At 46.7% G+C, this 16,147-nt stretch overlaps 1 protein-coding gene and 1 pseudogene across 5 annotated transcripts in view; one reads left to right on the forward strand and one right to left on the reverse strand.

The window, feature by feature from the left end:
• LOC135907196 (phospholipid-transporting ATPase ABCA3-like) overlaps window positions 1-16,147 on the forward strand; it is a 248,818-nt gene that overhangs the window by 120,958 nt on the left and 111,713 nt on the right. For all 5 annotated transcript variants that reach the window (XM_070525186.1, XM_065438880.1, XM_065438883.1 and 2 more), the window contains 2 exons: window positions 9,924-10,052; window positions 15,410-15,527. In XM_070525186.1, coding sequence (XP_070381287.1) covers window positions 9,924-10,052; window positions 15,410-15,527 — 247 coding nt within the window. The remainder of the gene's footprint in view (window positions 1-9,923; window positions 10,053-15,409; window positions 15,528-16,147) is intronic.
• On the reverse strand, window positions 8,451-9,050 carry LOC135907216 (uncharacterized; annotated as a pseudogene).

Here is a 16,147-nt window from a genome sequence, read left to right on the forward strand (position 1 = left end):
GAAAAAATACAGGGGACTCAAATATACCTCACGCATTGCAGGTCATTTCGACCGTTGGATGTAGCTACTGAATATTGAGAAGGCGTACGACGCTCTTCGCGTCGTAATCGTTTCAGAGCCGTTCACGAAGGGGTGTTTCCCAGCACTGCGGCTATCTTTGAAGGAAAGACGTTGCAAGAAACTTAGCAGGCTGCGACACAATGCTGAATGCTTCTTGGAAGCGCTGGATTTGACTAATGCTGCTTTCTACACTACACTGCGGTCACTACACAAATCGAGATGGTTGCTAGCAGGCATGGTGTTCCTCCGGCGTTATCTGCGCCGAACAAGCTTGCTAAGATGAGCTCCCGCTCTTGCGGTGAAAGCATACGTGGATGCCAAGTCACGCACGGTATCACCGACATCCCATGCACAATCGGTGGGGCTTATGCCGGGCGATGCATTATTGAGTGACTCAGGGAACATGGTCAAGAAGTAAGTACTGTGGTAACCAAAGGTGCACATTTGCGCCCCATGTTTATTCTTGCCGCTATTGTGCAGCACGTTTTGATGAGGCACCGTTTCTCAGCAGAAGCAAATATATAATACACGTGTTGTTGTTAGAAAATTAAAGCAGTTGTAAGTCAACGCCATTGCTTGTCTCTTCTGTTTCATTGTCCAGTGTGTTCGCGCTACTTTTTTCACCTTAAAGCTCACTGTATCAGCTAGCTCCAGTAGACGTTTCATTGGGGGATAAATTTAATTCTAAAGAATTACCATGAGCAGCACACCATAAATCCTAAATGCTCGGGACCAGTTCTCTGAATCTAATGTACATATGCCTTAAGTGGTCATATTTAAGGCGTAGCTGTAAGGTTTGCCGGAAGCGGTGAGGTTGCAATGGAAGGCTGCGCATGCTCCTCATGATTTGAACACGTCCTCAATATCTGTTTTCAATTCTGACTCGTGAACCCACGGATAACTATTTAGGAACATTTGACTAATGCTGCCGCGTTAACTGTCGTCGAGATCACAACAGTTAACGAGCACACTACAGAGTCTACATTCATATCAACTGTCATTGATATGAATATGGACACTGTAGTCTGCTTATCATTAAAAGGCGCTAAAAATATTTCTGCCCAGTGACTCAACGTGCAAGTTATTTATTGAGAGCCCATTGTTATGGTTTACTTTGTGCTCGTTTAGAAACAGTCCAGTTCAATTGGCTTCCAACAGCATTACAGGTGCTCATATGAAACATCATCATTTATTTACCCTTAAAGGCCCTTGGATTAGGGCATTACATAAGGGGGGGAGCAGTCGTTACATATGCAATGGTCGGTAACAACAAAAAGCAATACAGAGTGCAGGATACATGTTCAACATTAACATCATTTAGTAGCATCAACAACTTGGATACAAACAACTTGGAAACAAAACAAAAAAGCAACTTGGAAAGAACAACTTGGAAACAAAACAAAACACGCATACACATTCAAAAACACGGCAAAATAACTCAGCTCTTGAAAAGTGTTGTTAATAAGTGCCTGAATTTATTAGGTTCTATTTCAGTAACTATGGAATCGGGTAAGTCATTCCACAATGTAATGGAGCTAGGTAAAAAAGATTTAATAAATGAGTTTGTGGAGCCATGTATGCGCTGCAAACTTAAGGAGTTGAAAAGACGGCGTGAGGTGCGAAGCGGCGGGTGTAATACAGAATTTCTTAGCTGTGGGAAGGTATAGTATAATTTGTGAAATAGGCAAAGTTGTGAAATTTTACGCCGAAGTGCCAGGGGTTGAAGATCAAGGGATGCCTTGATAAGAGTTATACTGTGTCGTCTGTCATACTGCGATGTGATAAAACGGGCCGCGCGATTTTGGATGGCTTCAAGCTGATCGATTAGATAGTTCTGATGGGGATTCCAGATCGCCGAGGCATATTCGAGTTTCGAACGGATGAATGTTACGTAGGCGAGTTGACGGACAGAACGGGGTGAAAAAGCGAGGGATCGTCTGATAAACCCAAGTAACTTAGAAGCATCTGTACAAAGTTTTGAAATGTGTTCAGACCATGTTAGTTTGTTGTTCACGATGATTCCGAGATACCTGTATGATTCTGTTTCAGAGAGTGGTGTAGAATTTAATGAATACGGATAGCTGAGGTTATTTCGCTTTCTTGATACATGCATGAACTTACATTTGGAAATATTCAGTTGCATAAGCCATGTCGCACACCAGGTTTCTATGAGATTTAAGTCGCGTTGAAGCCGAGCCTGATCATCGGGAGTAGATATGCGGCGGTAAAGGGCACAATCGTCTGCGAAGAGGCGGATACAAGATGATATGGCATTAGGAAGATCATTTATAAATATCAGAAAAAGGAGTGGTCCCAGCACTGATCCCTGGGGGACACCAGAGATGACTGTAGTATTTTGCGATCTGTGGTTCCCTATTACTGTATATTGTGAGCGTTCGCGGAGAAAGCAGTCAATCCATCACAAAATTAAAGGGTTAATGTGGAGGCAGGACAGTTTTGCCATTAAACGACGATGTGGAACGCGATCGAAGGCTTTGGAGAAGTCTAGGTAAATGACGTCAGTTTGAAAAGAAGAATCCAAGTTTAAGTGAAGGTCTGTGGTGAATTCGAAAAGCTGGGACTCGCATGAATGGCCTGATCTAAAACCGTGCTGTTTTTCATAGAAGAAAGCGTTATTGTCGAGGTGTGATGCGATCTGCGAATATAAAATGTGCTCCAGCAGCTTGCATGGAATAGATGTTAATGAAATTGGGCGGTAATTAGAAGGATGGGATCGATTGCCTGCCTTAAATACTGGGGTTACTTTACTAGTTTTCCAATCATTTGGTATTTGGCCGTTTGAAACAGATTGCTGAAAAATAATTTGCAAAATACGGCTAGAAATGCTCACGGTGCCCTTCAATATTTTGGCACTTATGTTGTCTGGCCCAGGAGCGCTTGACAGCTTAAGGTTGTCGATGAGTTTAGCGATACCTTCATGGGTTATAAAAACTGGTGGCATTAGGGAAAAACTAGTGGCAGATATTGGGGGAGTACGAAGTGCAGGTTCGTGGGTGAACACGGAGGTAAAATATGAATTCATGACATCCGCGCGCTCAATATCAGGGACATGCAAGCCATTCTGGGTAATCAAAGAAATGTTTTGAGTACGAATTTTGCACGGGGTGACCAGATTCCAGAATTTTCGGGGGTTAACGCACATAATGTTTTCAAGATCTTCGTGAAAAAATTTCTTTTTAGAACGTCGTAGTATGCTAATGTATTCTTGTAGGTACTTGCTGTACGTTTCCCATTTTTTTACAGAACAATTATGAAGGTATTTATTAGTTTTTACCTAATGCGACCGTGTAGCAGGGCGACTGTAGGAGAAGGCCATAGAATGGAGAGAGTCTCACAGAAAAATGAGGAAAATTATGCGGCAAGTTTCATATGGGCATATTGGTCTGTAGAACGAGCGAATCAGGACAGTGATCAGCATTAGATTGTATGCAATTGACTCCTGTTCATTCTACCTCAGTCAATTGTTTTTTTCTGAATAACTTGAATGCCATGAAAAGCCTCGACAAGACACCAGACATTCCTATGGAAGCAAAAGCGAACGTATGCCGCTTTGAATTATTCGACCTCCTCCCAGCGCCCCATCTAGCACGCATCAGTCACTGAGAGTTTTGAAACTCACTAAATTCACCGGTCTGCGGCACTAATTCCCTAAGCAACAACAGGGGTGGCAGCAGCCTGTCCTGCAGCGATGATGGCGACGTGCAGTTGCGCTTTGCCCTGGGCGATTATTTTTTTGACAATTTTGGGAGCGCCCATGTGCACGCTGTTGTCTCCGATGATTGTGTTGATGTCCGCATGCATAGTTATTGTAATACTTTGCTAAACACAAATGCTGGTGTTTCTTAATTCGTTCTGAAGCGGTGCGACTATCACCTCCAGAGCCAGTGAAGAAGAAGATGGCTCGCGTGCATGCAGTGCGAGAATGGAACACCCTAGCGCTCTCGCACTGAGCGGCCGCAGTAGATGCCGCTCCCCAGATCCCACGGCACCTTGGCTGGCAGGCCTAAATAAATATTAAATTCGCCGGCTACCTCTTCGCGTCACCTCCGAAAAATTGGCCGGACGATGGAGCCCAGCCCTGCCAGCGTCAGCGCATTGACTGAACAAAAGCAAATGACGTGGCTTCAGGTGGTCTGGCAGATGTCTCGCAGTTGTAAGGTGTCCGGAAACTTTCCGTCGACATGCCGCACGTGTGGTTCATCCATATAGACAGCCACGTCTTTCTCAACAAGGTTACAGACTCCATCTGCGTTCCAAGGTTCGGTTGCCACTGCCCGGCCCTCACTTGAACGAAGACGTGAGGGCAGCTGCCTTTGCTGGCTCTGCCTGCCCCAGCTGCCGCTCCATCACAACAGCTCTGGCCATCTGAGCCATCGCGTCATTCCATGTCTTGTCATCCTGCGTCACCTGCGTCCAGCCATGCCAGTCGTCAGCACGCGCCGTTCCCAGCATCAAACCTCTACTCGTTCCGTGAGCCTCGTCCCCACCTTAGAGCCAGCAGCGTGATACTCCCGGAAGTATTCACTGGGCCGAACGCAAGCGCTTTCCTATACTCTACAGCCCACCGCTCACCTTCCCTGGACGTTCCCGCAAGGTGCCCGCTTGCCATTCGGGGCCACCTCAATCATCACCGATTCAGAGGCACTTCCTCCGGCTCTACTAGTCGCAAATTTCACAGTCGCAGGCATGAAAACACCACAAGAACAATCTTTGCGATGCATTCTGTGACCCCGGCAACCCTGAGGCTATCGGTATTTGAGATTGCACCGCAAGCAGCAGCAGGCGAGACTTTTCATGTTCTGTACTCGCACCATCCGCGAATGCATGGCCAACCTAAATTTTAGAGGAGCAGCTCTGGATCCTGGTTTTTACCTGGAGCACCACTTCTGCGTTTACATCGTAAGTGTAGCGTATAAGCCGAACGACAGGGTGGAACAGGCAACGTTTACTAATGCAGTACCCCTTTTATAGGGGGATGAACATGTGATCTGCCGACTGCTGCTTGTGTGGCTGATAAGCAATTGTCATGAAAATGCCGTGTGACACACGATATCAGTATACAACATCCCTTTCTCCTAAAATGCATTGCACAATTGCAATATGTCTGGTTAGTCATCAATGCCATAACGGGCGACAGGCTGTCTGACGCGTGATCTGCGCGGCTCGACCGGGTCTGGGGCAGCTTGGCGCGGACTTGCCCCTGTGGCTGCTTCCGTGCTGACCGGCAGCTGTTGTGGTCGTCTGGCTGTAGGCGGCAGCCTGACGTAGTAGTCTGCACTTGGGACTGGATCGGCTTCGAGCCTCGTCTAGGCGCTCCTCAACTGGTTTTGGTGCCTGCGATGGCTCTTGCCGTTGTGCAGCTGGACGATCTACGACACCGTGCCTCGGATTGCCACAACCCTGGCCCCCTTCCAACTTGGAACTGGGCAAAAGCTTTAACATAGACCGCGTTACCGACACGGAGCCTCTTAATATCCGGTCGCTGCGGTTCCGACACGTGTTGCCAGTCCGGATGTAGTCTATCCAAGGCTGTCCTCAGCCTTCGTCTGATAATTAATTCTGCCTGAGATTTTCCCGTGACTGAATGTGGCGTCGTGTGCTGTTCAGACAGGAACCGCGAAATCTTGAAGTGCGTCACACCTTCCTGTTGCTTCTTTTACGCTTCTTTAATTTCTCTTACCATTCTCTCCGTCCTACCATTACTGGCGGGATTATAAGGAGCAGTAAAAATAGCACGCACACCATTGCAATTTAAAAACGTTTGCAACTCCGAGCTAGTGAATGCTGAGCCGTTATCCTAAACAATAAGATCTGGCACACCCTGTGTCGCAAACATCCTTCTTAAGCTGGTGGCGACAGTTGTAGGTTTCATGGATGACATGACTTCGACCTCAGTCCAGTTGCTGTAGGCGTCTACCACAATTAAGAATACTTCTCCGATAATTGGACCAGCGATATCAATGTGTAGGCGACTCCAAGGTTGATCTGACTTGATCCAAAGATCCACTGGAACCTTGGGATCGCTTTACCGGTTACTCTGACATGGCTTACAGTGCCGCACAAACTCTTCAATTTCGTGGTTCATTTTCGGCCACCACATGAGCCCTCTAGCTGATGATTTCATGGCACTCATCCCACGGTGATTTACATGGAGGGGTTGACGCACACTTTGTCTTGCTGCGTTAGGAATTACAACGCGATTCCTCCACAGTATGCAATCACGATGCAATGACAACTCTGACTTCCTCACCTCGGAAGCCACGAACTTGTTGTCCAGTTGTGTTGACTGCCAGCCACTAAGTATCCATTCCTTTAGCATGGATAAGTCTTTGTCCTTCTTGATTAGCGCAGCGATGTCTGCCGCCTGCAGCGGTGCGCACTTGACCGCTTCCAACAGGAGCACGTGCCCAGGTGGCTATGGCTCGTCTTCGTCTCCCGGAGCTGGCAGACGACTGAGTGCATCGGCGTTGGAGTTGTCTTAGCCTCGCCTGTATTGAAGGCTGTAGTTATACGCAGACAAACATAAAATCCAATGGAGCATTCTGGGCGACACAACTTCACGCACCCTCTTGTCCGTAGTAAACAGGCCCAGTAGCGGCTTGTGGTCTGTTATGACCGTAAATTCTTGCCCAGCCAGGTACTGGTGGAACCGTTTCACGCCAAAGACAACAGCCAAGCCCTCCTTATCAATCTAACCATAGTTACGTTCACTGGCTTCAAGCGTACGGGAAGCATAAGCTATGGGCTGTTCTTTCCTATCACTGCCCCCACTCCCACAGGGGATGCGTCGCAGCACAATATTAAAGGACGCTTGGCGTCATAGGGCACAAGTACAGAGTGGGAGCTAAGCAATTTTTATAGTCTCTCAAACGCACGTTGGTGCACACCTGTCCACTTCCATTCGTGGTCATGGTCGAGCAGTCGATAGAGTGGTTCTGAAACTTCAATCTTGCCCTTGAGGAAACTGCTGTAAAAATTTAGCAACCCCAAGAAGGCTTGCAGCCCCTTTTTGCTTTTAGGTGCGGTCCATTTATGGATGGCGTCCGTCTTGCTTCGGCTCGAATGTATTCCCGTGGCTTTAATCCTGTGACCCAAGAATTCAATGCTCGGCCGGTTGAATTCGCACTAGTCTTTATTTACTCTTACCTGCACATTCTGCAGACGTGATAGCACGGTTTCTAATCTCTCGGCGTGCTCTTCCGCGTTACGGCCAGAATTCCAGATATAATCAAGGTATGCTTTCACGCCGGGAATGCCTGCTAACAGCGTGTCAATGACTCGTTCAAACACCCATGGCGCCGCCGAAATTCGAAACCGCAGCCGTTTGACTTTCTACAGACCCTTTATCGTGTTAACTGTGAGCACTTCAGCCGACGCGTCGTCTAGCGTAAGCTGTTGATAAGCTTGAGTCAGATCCAACTTTGTAAAAAATTTGCTTGAACCCAGAGCTGTGAGTATTTAAGCGGTAGTGGGCAAAGGATACCCGCGGTTTTTAATAGCTTTGTTTACGGTGCTACGGTAGTGGCCGCATAGGCGTAAAGTTTCGTCTTTTTATCTTACCACTACCATTGGTGTGGCCGAGTAGGAGCAGTAGGAGTACGCGACGGGTTCCCATACACCTTGTTGCACCAAGCGATCCACTTCCTTGCCCACGTCGTCCTTCAGGGCCAGTGGAACTGGTCGACTTTTGTGAAACACTGGTTGGGCGTCGTCTTTCAGTTCGATGTGAACTGGTGGTCTGTCGAAGCCAGGAAGGTCCCTTGCGAAACACCTCGGAAAATCATGAGGCAACGTTTTCCGCGTTTACTTGCTCGATTCCCCGCAACCAAATGCCTAACGGCCTAAACCAGTTTCGCTCAATCAGGCTGTTTCCTCGATTCTTTACTACCAACAAAGGCAGCTTTGCCTTCCGGCCTTTGAATCTACCAAGACGGTTGCTCGTCCCAGCAGCGGTAAGGCCTCCTTTGACCAGGTTACGAGAGTTGTTCCAGAAATTTGGAGTGGTATTTCACCCCGATTTCTCTCGATTACACGAAACGTATCTTCACTCATAATTGAGCACGAGGCTCCAGAATCAACCTCCATCGGGACTTCTTGTCCTTGTATCTGTACTTTAACCATAAACTTCTGTTCTTGCTCATTCACTTTTCAAAGTGAAAACAACGCACTCATTTCGTTCACGCACTTGCTCTTTTCAACTTTCCTCTCTTGCTCAGGCATCTTCCGGGCCGCTCTACTTTCGTCTTTTGAACGACAAGCCCTCGCTATATGTCCAACCCTTTTGCATTTAAAGCATTCCGCTTTTCTAAAGCTGCATAAATAAGGAGCGTGCTTACCATTTCAATGGTAGCAACTGGATCCCTCTGCCATCACTTCGTGCGGGTTGCTTCTATCATGCCCTGGCAGTCCTTCGCCTCGCCTCGCCCTTGCATACGTATGTCTCGCTGTTGCTTGACTGTCGCTTCTGCGGTCGCGGCCATGTCGTACGCAACATTGAACGTAAGGTCAGGTTCTGCGAGAAGTCGCTGTTGAACTGCTTCGTTTTGGAGGCCGCATACGAAACGATCTCGCATCATGATGTCCAAACGGGAGCTGCTCGTCACCAAAACCGCAGTCTTCGGCTAGTGTCCGAAACACCGTGACGTAGTCCGCGACCGATTCTTCGGCAGCCTGGTTTCTCTTGTAGAACAAAAACCTTGCGCACAGCTCTGAAGGCCTTGGATGCAGATGCTTGCGAAGCGCTGTCTTAATTTCCTCGTAGGTGGCTGCTGTCGGTCTTGCTGGCTTCAATAAGGTTACGATGAGCCCGTAGGCTTCTTCGCCGCAACAACTCAGCAGGACGGCACTTTTATATTCTTCTTTCGCTATCTTGTTAGCTTCGCAGAACATTTCTAGCCTCCCGACATATTCGTCCCATGACACGTTTGTGTCGAGACGATACTCGCCGATCCTGCCGACGGCCATCGCCGCCGCTCCCTCATCGCCAACTGTAGCGCATCAGTTGGACGTCAGGGCGCCAGGGTGGAAAAGGCAACGTTTCTTGATGCAGTACCCTTTTTATAGGGTGATCAACATGTGATCTGCCGACTGCTGCTTGCGTGGCTGATAAGCGATTGTCATGAAAATGCAGTGTGACACGCGGTATCAGTATACAACAGTGAGTGACCAACATTTGCACTATCTGTATGCAAGTCCCCAGCAGCCAGATTGTCTACTTTCGGAACTCCACTTCTACAGGTCGGCGCATCTACGAGAACCTGCGGCAGGTTGCGATTTCACACTGCGGCATCACTGTGGCTGCGCCTGGCTTACAATCTACGCTATTGGTGCTGCCTTGCACATCTCCATCGGATTGCGTGAACCCGACGCTGCCAAGGACGACGCCATAAGCACACTTTACCCCGGGTCCTTTAACTCCACTTTATGAAGAAATTTTCTTTGAATCGCGCTTCGCACTAGGAGGGAGGTCCTGGAGTGGCTCAGCTCCAGAACTCCCAGAGCCGCCGAAGAAGAAGACGGCTCGCGTACACGCAGCGCGAGAATGACTCAGGCTAGCGTGCTCGAACTGAGGGGCCGCATTGTCTGCTGCTCCCATGTTCCCGACGCACCATGGCTGGCTAGCCCAAATAAATAGCGGTTACGATGGCTACTGCTTCGCGCCGCCTCTAACAGTCCTTTTGGATTAATAGCTAGAAACTTGGCATCACACAATGTTCTAATTCACGAGAGTGAATTGCCTTTCAAATTAGTCTTCCTCTTGAATCAACGTACAAGTGTGGCAAATTTCATTTTTATTTGAACGCGCATGACCTATATGAGTGTCGTCTACTTCACGTTCCCAGCCCAGCTATTGGGGAGGCGAAAACGCAATAGACGCAGCCGAAAAAGCGACGGTCATGCAGGACACCAACCGATTTGAGGAACTACCGCCAGGCAACAAGGCTGTCATCTCCATTGACAATTTGACCAAGGTGAGAGATGAGCGCTGTACGAGAAATATTTTCTGCGAAGGAGGTATGTACGTAGTAATCTCTCTTGAATCTAGTACACCTTCTTCATCCCCCGCTTCACTCATTTAAAAGTAATCGTCACGAATTTAGCGTTTATTATCACAAACGAATGGCGATGGCTGAGAACTCAGAGATACTAGCATTTCGCTCTTGGATTTGCTTTGTGAGTATCTTGTTTTGTTTTGTTCCTGTGGTTTTTATAACTTCATTACCGATCTGCCGTGATACATGCCAGTGGAGAGACAGACAGAAGTCGTAAGGGAGAGGCAGGGATGTTAACCAGGCTGAGCGTGGTAGGCTAGCTGACACAGTGTAAGGGGGAAATGGGATTGATAGAGGAAAAGGTTGAAAAGTTCACAGTTTTCACTGTTTCACAAACGCAAGCGTTCGCAACCGATGTGGTTGCTTAGTGCCTATGGTGCCGGGCTGCTAAGCATAAGGTGGCGGGATCGAATGCCGGTGGCGGCCGCATTTCGATGAGGCCGAATTGCGAAAACACCCATGTAAATAAATTTAGGTGCTCGTTAAAGACCTCTAAATAGTTCAAATGTCCTGAGTCCCCCACAACAACGTGCCTCACATTCGGAGAGTGGTTTTAGTATGCAAAACCCCATACTTTTTTTAAACAAGCGTTCATCGCTGAGTCACTCACGGGTGGTCATACAGGCTGGTGCATTGCAAGACACGCACCAGCGCTTCTGTGGCCTTGCATTTGGCAGACGCACGAGGGAACATGCCCAACATAACCCCCATGAAAAGCCTGCCATCTAAGTGCCCCAAAGCTGCCTGTAGGGCACTCTTATTATTTTTGTCTGTGGGACAGTAACACAGGAGATGTTTGATCATGTCTTCGACACCACATGTGCTGATATCAGGACTTTCCATCATTACACTTACGAATGACAGGATGTTTGTAGAAGAAACTGCTACTCGCAGCCGGCACAGTAGCATTTCTTCCCGTCGGTTATAACCAGGTAAGACTTGTAATCTCATATGCGGGTACATTGCGTATGCGCGCTGGTTGGTGAAATCCGGCACGTTCTAGTTCCTTGCAGAAATATTATGGGGAAACCGCCGGGATGCCGCACTGCATTCATTCTCGCCCATGGTATGCAGGTGCTTTCACGTTCACCATGTGCCTCACAGGCAGCTTTGGCGGCATTTTCTTTGCCACTAATGTTCCAGTGCCAAGGGAGCCACTAAAATACAATGACGTGTCATTTGTAGACGGCTTGGTGGTAGCATAATCGTATCTCTGCTACCAATTGTTCATGTGGGCGGTGGGCCTCAGCTCGAGGTGGCGGGTTCGACAATGACTATGGTAGACGCGTTTTGATGGGCCAGGAACTGGAAAAAAATCGTGTAAATAGATTTAGGGCCGCGTTAAAGCACTCAAAATCGTCAAAATTAATAGAACGTCCCCAATCTAAGGCATCCCTCATAGTCAGATTGCCGTTTGGGCCAGAGAAATTCCTATCTTTCGATGATCGAAAATCAAGAAAAGTCCGAGAGATGCAATATGACACTGCGGTACAAAGGTTACAAAAAGGATAAAGTGCCTCGGAAAGGCTGGTCAACGTTTCGATAGGACGACCTATCTTCGTCAAAGGCAGTATCGTTATCCTCGGCATGTTAGTTTTAAAGGTTTCGTACATAGACGTCACATACGGCTGTCGGTGGCGGCTGGTTGTAAAGGGAGAGGCTTCAAAGAGAATGAGGGCTGTCGCCTGACGTCTGTGAGCACGGTTTCCCAAGACGGTGGGACAAGAGCGGGAGAGTGGGAAGGTGGGGAGAAAACAAAAGAAAGCGATGCAGAGGGAAAAAAACAAGAAGGGCGACGCCAAGTGGCGGAAAAAGAAGAAAAGAAAAAGACGGGCATGGCACGGTGTTGGGGAAGCGAGAGGTCAGGGAGCATTCAGGGGTATCGTTGGCGGCATGCTTCCTTGAGTTTAGTAGAGCCGGTTAGGCGGTCAGTGCGCGAGTAACAAAACAGACCCGAAAAAACATCAGTTGAAAGAGTGATTTTAGCAGCTTAGCAGCAAATGCGTCGAGTAATTTAAAGGCGTTAAGGTGGCGACAAAGAGTTTGGTGTGCAATGCATGAGGTAATTGGAAGGCAGTGGCATGTTCGGCCTGGGAACGTTAGCCCCAGTATCTCAACGTAGGTGTCATTACGGCGGTATACAGAAATAGCGACGCCCTGTGTGGCTGAAGCGCCGAAAAAGGTATACTGGCATCTGGGACTTTGGAGTGTCTTGGTGAGGGCGTTTCGAAAAAATATCTATTAGAACAGACGAAAAAAATAGGGCGTGGGAAACCGAAACCGGAATAACAAATAGGAAGGTGACGTGCGCAGAAGCGATCGGGGGCAGGTGTACAAGGGAAAAGGGAGTCGCACAGTTGATATAAACGTAAAAACAAGAAAGAGTATTATAAGTTGAGTACTAGGCAGGAAAAAAAGTTGTGGGGATGGAGGAATAGGTGAGGTTAAGGAATTATGCTTAGCTGGTGGCATAATGTCTTGTGTGCCTTCGTTGATATGAGAATTTCCGATTTAGGTTATCGCTTTTAAAGATTCTAAGTTGCCACGTGTCAAATTATTTCCCGTCGGGTATAGGGAATTAAACTGGTGTATGAGGTATGATTCCCTATATTTCCTTTCGCGAGGTGAACGAAAATTTGTTTGTAGTACATATATCCTTGCTTTGTCGAAAATATGACCATCTTCATTGAAGTGGCTGGCTACTGCTTTGGGTAAGTTGTGTTTTGTATCCGCGCGGGGACCATTGAGTCATGTATGAATTTATTGTCTAGTCTCACCTATGTATTGTTTGCTACATGCAGCACATTCTAGGGAGTATACTATGTTGCTTGATGTGCAGGTGAAAGCCGAAGTTGTTTTCTGCGAGTAATTCGATGCTGTACTCTTTACTGCAGTTGTAGATTGTATATGTTTGCATGTACAGCACCTGGGGACCTGGGCTCCAGAGACCGGTTCCCAACTTCATTTTTATGCTTAGTTTGGCATGTATAACAATATATTTAAAATTAGTCTTGCGTGCGTAAGCTACTCTGGGCGGATCGGGAAGAAAACTTTCTGGTTGCTGGTGGTTTCTGGTTGCTGGTGATGATTGGGCATTATTTATTGAGGAAATTGTTCACGTTCGGGAGTGCGTTTGAGAACTTAGTAACAAGAAGAGGCGTTGTTTTCCTTGTGATTCTCGGGCGGGGCTTGAAGATTTCGGCTCAATCAAGTGTGGTTGCAGCGGTGTAGGTTTTTTGAAGGCCACTGTTTGGGTGGTTTCTGTTTGATAGGGTTTCTTTAAGGTGATCGAGTCTATCTATGTAGTCTTGGCTTTCAACGCAAATGCTACGTAGTCGTGTGGCTTGGTCCTTAATGATGCCTTGTTGGCAAGACATTGCAAACAAGGCATCCTTAAGGCTGTTTGGAAAAACTGCAAAAATAAATGACAGCGACGATTTTCATCTTTAATCATCTTCAAGTGCTGTTAGGTCATCTATGATTTTACAGGTATTTCTGAAGGTTTTTTAATTTTTAAAGAAATCTTTTGATGGCAAATTCACGTTAGGGTGTTAATGAAATGAATTTATGGATCGTTCGCATCTTCGTTCTCTAACGCAGATGACTAATTGTACCGTACTATTTTGTGACTAAAAGACTGAAGTGTATGTTTTGTAATTGCCTGAACCTTAAAAGCGTCCATTCACCTTTTACATGTGCGCGAATCATTACGGTACATCAGGAAAACTAGGTCGCGGTCACCGAGGTCTGGTACAATTGTGACGACAGGACTGCAGATTGTATTGTATATGCTCGTAACCATAAGATACAGGCGAGGTAATGAAGAACAAGTAATGCTTGTTGGTGTGCTCATGTAATATTCAAAACCTGATTACAAAAAATGGCGTAGAGAAATTAGGAAGGCTATTTTTATCCAAAACACTGACAATAAAGTCGCCAACACATTATAAGGTATTGTTACGCCTACAAACAGAATCTCTAGAAAGGCCTCATAAAGTTCCAAGGAATGCATGAAATAAGCGCTATGGGGACGATAGACAGCGGAAATAATTTTATTTTATGCAGCACTGTCGATATCTCATAGAGATTCCTTGAACAGCTGTACTCCGATTGCACTTTAAAACATTTCTGTCTAGTTACAAGAAGCATGATGGCACGACCACGGCTGCTGGAGCGGTACAGAAAAAAGTTTTCGCGTTCTTTTGGCGCGAACATTTCACAGTCGGCTTCTTAGCGTGTTTTAGAAAGCATCAGAATGTCAAATTTAAACAAAAATTGATCGAGACAATGTTACTTCATCTTCTTTGTTTAAAACAGACCCCACATTGATGTCCAGGATAGACTCACATGGCGGATTACGCCTTTCTATTCCTCTGGGTAAAGTTGTCTCGATATTCCATGTGAGCAAGCGCCGTTTCAAGGCCCGTGAAAAAAGCGCGATTACTCAACAATTACTGCTAGGTCGCGTTCATCCCGTATCTTGTGCATTCGGCTGCTTTCAGTCTTCCTAACCTTGATGCTCTGGTTGTAGGCCGACCCATGGCGTTCTATTTCATTTCTTTTTTTGAGGGTGAGGGCTTGCACAAACAGACGCTTACTTTTAGTGGTGAGGTCGCCACTAAAAGAGTGCTGTCATCACCAGCCGGGCTTTTATACTTTCCTCAATTGATAAATGTTTTTCACTCGCGAGCGGAAATGGACAGATATTGCTTCCCTGCTTTGAATTAACGCTGTGGGCAACATCGATATCACTGGCATTTAAAAACAGTGAATTTTATCAGCGATGTTCCTAACGACTGCTACATCGTCCTCATCTTCAGTTCAAGGCACACCCTTAATTTTAGTATTGTTCTGGCTTGAGTATTGCTCAAGGTTAACCACTTTGGCTGATGTTCGTTTGTTTTCTTCAGCTATTTATTTTCAGATACCAGTAGCTTCTGATCCGTTTTCATTTCTTCATACGAGGTTTAGGAATGTGGAACATGGTTTCGCAGTCCCTCTACCTCTCGACGCATCTTTTTGCAGTTCGTGGGGCAATTCAGCATTTGGAAGCATGTTAGCAGGTCGCACCAAAATTTCGGCAAAGGCAGATGTAGCGGAAATAATAAAAGAAAGAAATACTACGTTGCACATAGAGGAAGGAATATTTTAGAGTGCTGAACGTCCCACATCATTCGTTTCCAAATTAGTCGTGTCAGCATCTCTTTAAAACCGTATCTCGAGGAGCCTAACATTGAAAAATTGATATTTTTGTTTCATTACTGCCTTTTCAACAGGTTTATGACAACAAGCCAGCATTGAATGGCGTTAGTTTGACAGTGTACGAGTCCAGAATCACAGTGCTTCTGGGCCACAATGGAGCTGGGAAGACGACTATGATGAGAATCCTGACAGGTAAGCCAAACTGTAACTCGTTGCGCAAAAAAAGTGCCTGAACAAATTTGCACGCCATCTACTACTCCTCTACTACACCACCTGCTACTAATAATAAGACGCCAAAAAATGTCTGGCGCCTCTTTATTGCTCCACACTCCACTGGGCGCTCCTGCAGGGCACAGTAGGTTCAAGGGGAAAGCCTGAAGCCATCATCATTAGCCTATTTTATGTCCACTGCAGGACAAACGCTTCTCCCTGCAATCTCCCAGTACACCTATCCTGCGCCAACCGATTCCAACTAGCGCCTGCGAGTTTCTTAATTTCATCACACTACCTTGTCTTCTGACGTCTTCGATTGCCTTTCCCTTCTCTTGGCACCCTTCTATAACCCTGATGCTCCACCGGTTATCGAACCTGCGCAATACATGACCTGCCCAGCTCCGTTTCCTTCTCTTAATGACAATTAGCATGTCAGCTATTGCTGTTTGCTCTTTGATCCACACTGCTCTATTTCTGTCTCTTATGGTTACAACTAAAATGTTTCGGTCGAACACTCTTTGCGTGATCCTTAACTTGTTTTTGATCTTCTTTATCAGTTTCCAAGTTTCCGCCCCATATGTTGGCACCGAAAGAATGCA

Source organism: Dermacentor albipictus, chromosome 9 (genome assembly GCF_038994185.2).
Source record: "Dermacentor albipictus isolate Rhodes 1998 colony chromosome 9, USDA_Dalb.pri_finalv2, whole genome shotgun sequence".
Classification (NCBI taxonomy): Eukaryota; Metazoa; Arthropoda; class Arachnida; order Ixodida; family Ixodidae; genus Dermacentor; species Dermacentor albipictus.